The following is a 2,609-nucleotide window of genomic DNA, read 5'->3' as shown; positions in this document are numbered from 1 at the left end:
TAACGGAGAACCCCGACCTCATCCTTGCACCTGTGGAGCAACATGCCAATGCTGCGGGATGCGTAATCTTCTTGTGAGCTATTTGGTATGTGCATTTTTCTACAGGCCAATACAAAACACCTGGTTTTTTTGTTGTTGTTTTTTTTTTTACTGCAGTGAAGTAGAAATTCAGCCACATACCACCTTAGGGAATAAAGGTTGCCAAAGTTTTTTCTTTATATATCACTGTAAGATTTAAATTTCTTAATACACTAGTTTGTAGAAACTACAAACTACTTTGCCGCAAACCATAAAACGCGCAAAACCATTATTTAAATAGGGCGTCTCCAACAGTTTTGCACCTGCCACCAGTTACGCAATCGCTCGTTAAATCACCCGCAAACCATGGTCCAGCCCCTCGCGCAGAATTCCAGTTTGCGAGCGCAAATTACTGCACGCAAAATTGGATCTTGATAAATCCGGCCCTTAGAGTATTCGTTATTTAGACTTAGACTCAACTTTATTTATCCCTTGTGATAACTCTTTCAGGAAAACTATGGAGTTACTAACAAAAGTAACATTGTTGTAGTGTTTTGTTTCAAGTAATTTGCTACAGTGCTGTAACAAGTTTGTACTGTTGATGATATACCAAGACAATGCATTTCTATGTTAATGTCTGTTTCTGTCTCATCCCATGGTCTAAGCTCTACTCTTTTATTGAATTTCTTAGCTCACCAAGCTATTGCTCTCTACACTTGGAACCATAGAACTTGACATTTTCCAAACAGTAATTGTAGCTATAAAAAGTTCAGGATTGAAAGATCGTTATGGAGCAGTCACCAGGGTAAATATTGGTCTGTTACTGTGAGCAAAACTAATTTCTGCATAAATTCTTTACCATGTATACAATAATGTGTTTTGTGAGCTATGGGTTTATCATTGCAATTAAGTATTATTTATATGTATGCCTACTTTTTAATTTGAAATCCCATCTATTCCTGAGTATAATCAAAATTTTAAATAAATATCCTTCATTTTGTGAAAATAATAAAGATGTTAATCATAAAAAAAGAAACTGCTGTGATTTGATATGTTGACGTGTTTCATTTTAATGTAGTAATTTCTTTTATATAGATCCTTCTTTATTCTAAACAGGTAAAAAAGTAAACAAGTGACATTTGCTAAAAGGAAATGATAAAAAGGTACTTTTTTTATTTTGTTATGACTTGTATTTAAGTGAAATGTTATTAAAGTAACCTCTTTTTGTATTCTTTTCTCCTGTAAAATGAGCCAACTTTTTTTTGCTGTTTTGGGATTTTTTCGGGGGGCAAACATTTTTGAGGTGTGGATCTAGGTGTCAGGTTAGAAACGAGGTTAAGGTTAGGGTTATGCATTCTGCAGTGATGGTTACAATCAGGCCAAGGAAGAGTGTTTTATCAATGACTGTAACCTAGAAAAAAGATAGAAAACCAGATGTGTTTGTCGTGCGGAAATGAGAATGCCTGCTGTGTGAAAGGTGAGAATTCCACAGGACACTGACATCCAGTGATGTCAACAACATCTTGTCATAATTTGCAGCTCATTGACAAGAGTGCAGGGTGCAGCCTCTCTGTGTCATACTATAAATACAGCCTCTGATAGACTTGTGTTTCAATACAATCTAACTACTCTGAATGCGGTTTCTAACATTAACAAATTTGTCAATGTTAGAAAAGCATTTGTCAAAATTATGATTTGCGTCTGAAAATGAAAAAAAGCTAGAAATGTATTTTAAATAAGCCGTTGTGCGTTAACCCTAATGGTACAAGCTGCAGTAGTACATATTTCAGTCGTGCAAAACATGCAAAAAAGCCACATGCCCTGCAACCCTCCATCTAAATGCCTCTGCAGTATTTGGTCAGAGACATCATGTACTTAAACGAACAGATGTGGACCTGTGGCTCAGTGGTTTTTAGCTTAAAGTTTCAAAAGCTTACTGAGGAAGCAACCAACCCAACCTTTTATACAAAGGCATACGTACCTTTCACACTGGGGGTTGGGGAGCTCTATGAGGGGTGTCAAAAACCATTTCACACTTTCATACGAACTGGTTGAGTTCGGATGCACAGCTAATATACTTTTGATCTTTTTCACAGTTTCCCTCATCTATACAAAATGAATATAACGTACCATAACCTTTTTAGCAGTGATGACAGGTAGGTCTTTCTTATCTTTCTGTTATACTGTTCTATGTTCAGATAAAACAGCTTAGACTCAAGTATGTCTGTTTTTATGACTTAACTGCATTTTAATCATATTTGGCTTTCGCATTTTACAATTTTTCATTTACTTCAGTATAATTTGTAGGTTTCCAGTGTATCATTGTAAGTTTTACTTAATAAAGTTCAAGAACAGGAAGTATCCTGTCTTTTTAATTTTGAAACATTACTGAAACGCCATATAGCATTTTTAAAATATTGTCCAAACATCTGGAATTATTGCTTGTCATGGGTGATAAAAATTCTAATCAACCTATAAAAAATGGGAGAAAAATGCTGTAAACTCTTTTTATTTATTTAAATTTTTTTGCTGCAAAGATTATTTGTTATCCACATATATACAATAAGAGTAATGCAAACTGAGTCACATTT

General features: G+C 34.8%; 1 protein-coding gene across 1 annotated transcript in view; it reads left to right on the top strand.

Annotated features, from left to right (window-relative positions):
* Window positions 1-2,037: 2,037 nt before the first annotated feature.
* The window catches only part of LOC107101581 (C-C chemokine receptor type 5-like), a 7,411-nt gene continuing 6,839 nt past the window's right edge, over window positions 2,038-2,609 (top strand). The window contains exon 1 of the mRNA XM_015400540.1: window positions 2,038-2,174. Within this exon, the coding sequence (XP_015256026.1) occupies window positions 2,134-2,174 (41 nt within the window). The 5' untranslated portion in view covers window positions 2,038-2,133. The remainder of the gene's footprint in view (window positions 2,175-2,609) is intronic.

The sequence above is a fragment of the Cyprinodon variegatus genome, unplaced genomic scaffold, assembly GCF_000732505.1.
Source record: "Cyprinodon variegatus isolate N-32 unplaced genomic scaffold, C_variegatus-1.0 Scaffold1116, whole genome shotgun sequence".
NCBI classification, from domain to species: Eukaryota; Metazoa; Chordata; class Actinopteri; order Cyprinodontiformes; family Cyprinodontidae; genus Cyprinodon; species Cyprinodon variegatus.
The sequence above is the reverse complement of the archived record's forward strand: the minus strand, read 5'-3'. Positions and strand labels throughout refer to the sequence as shown.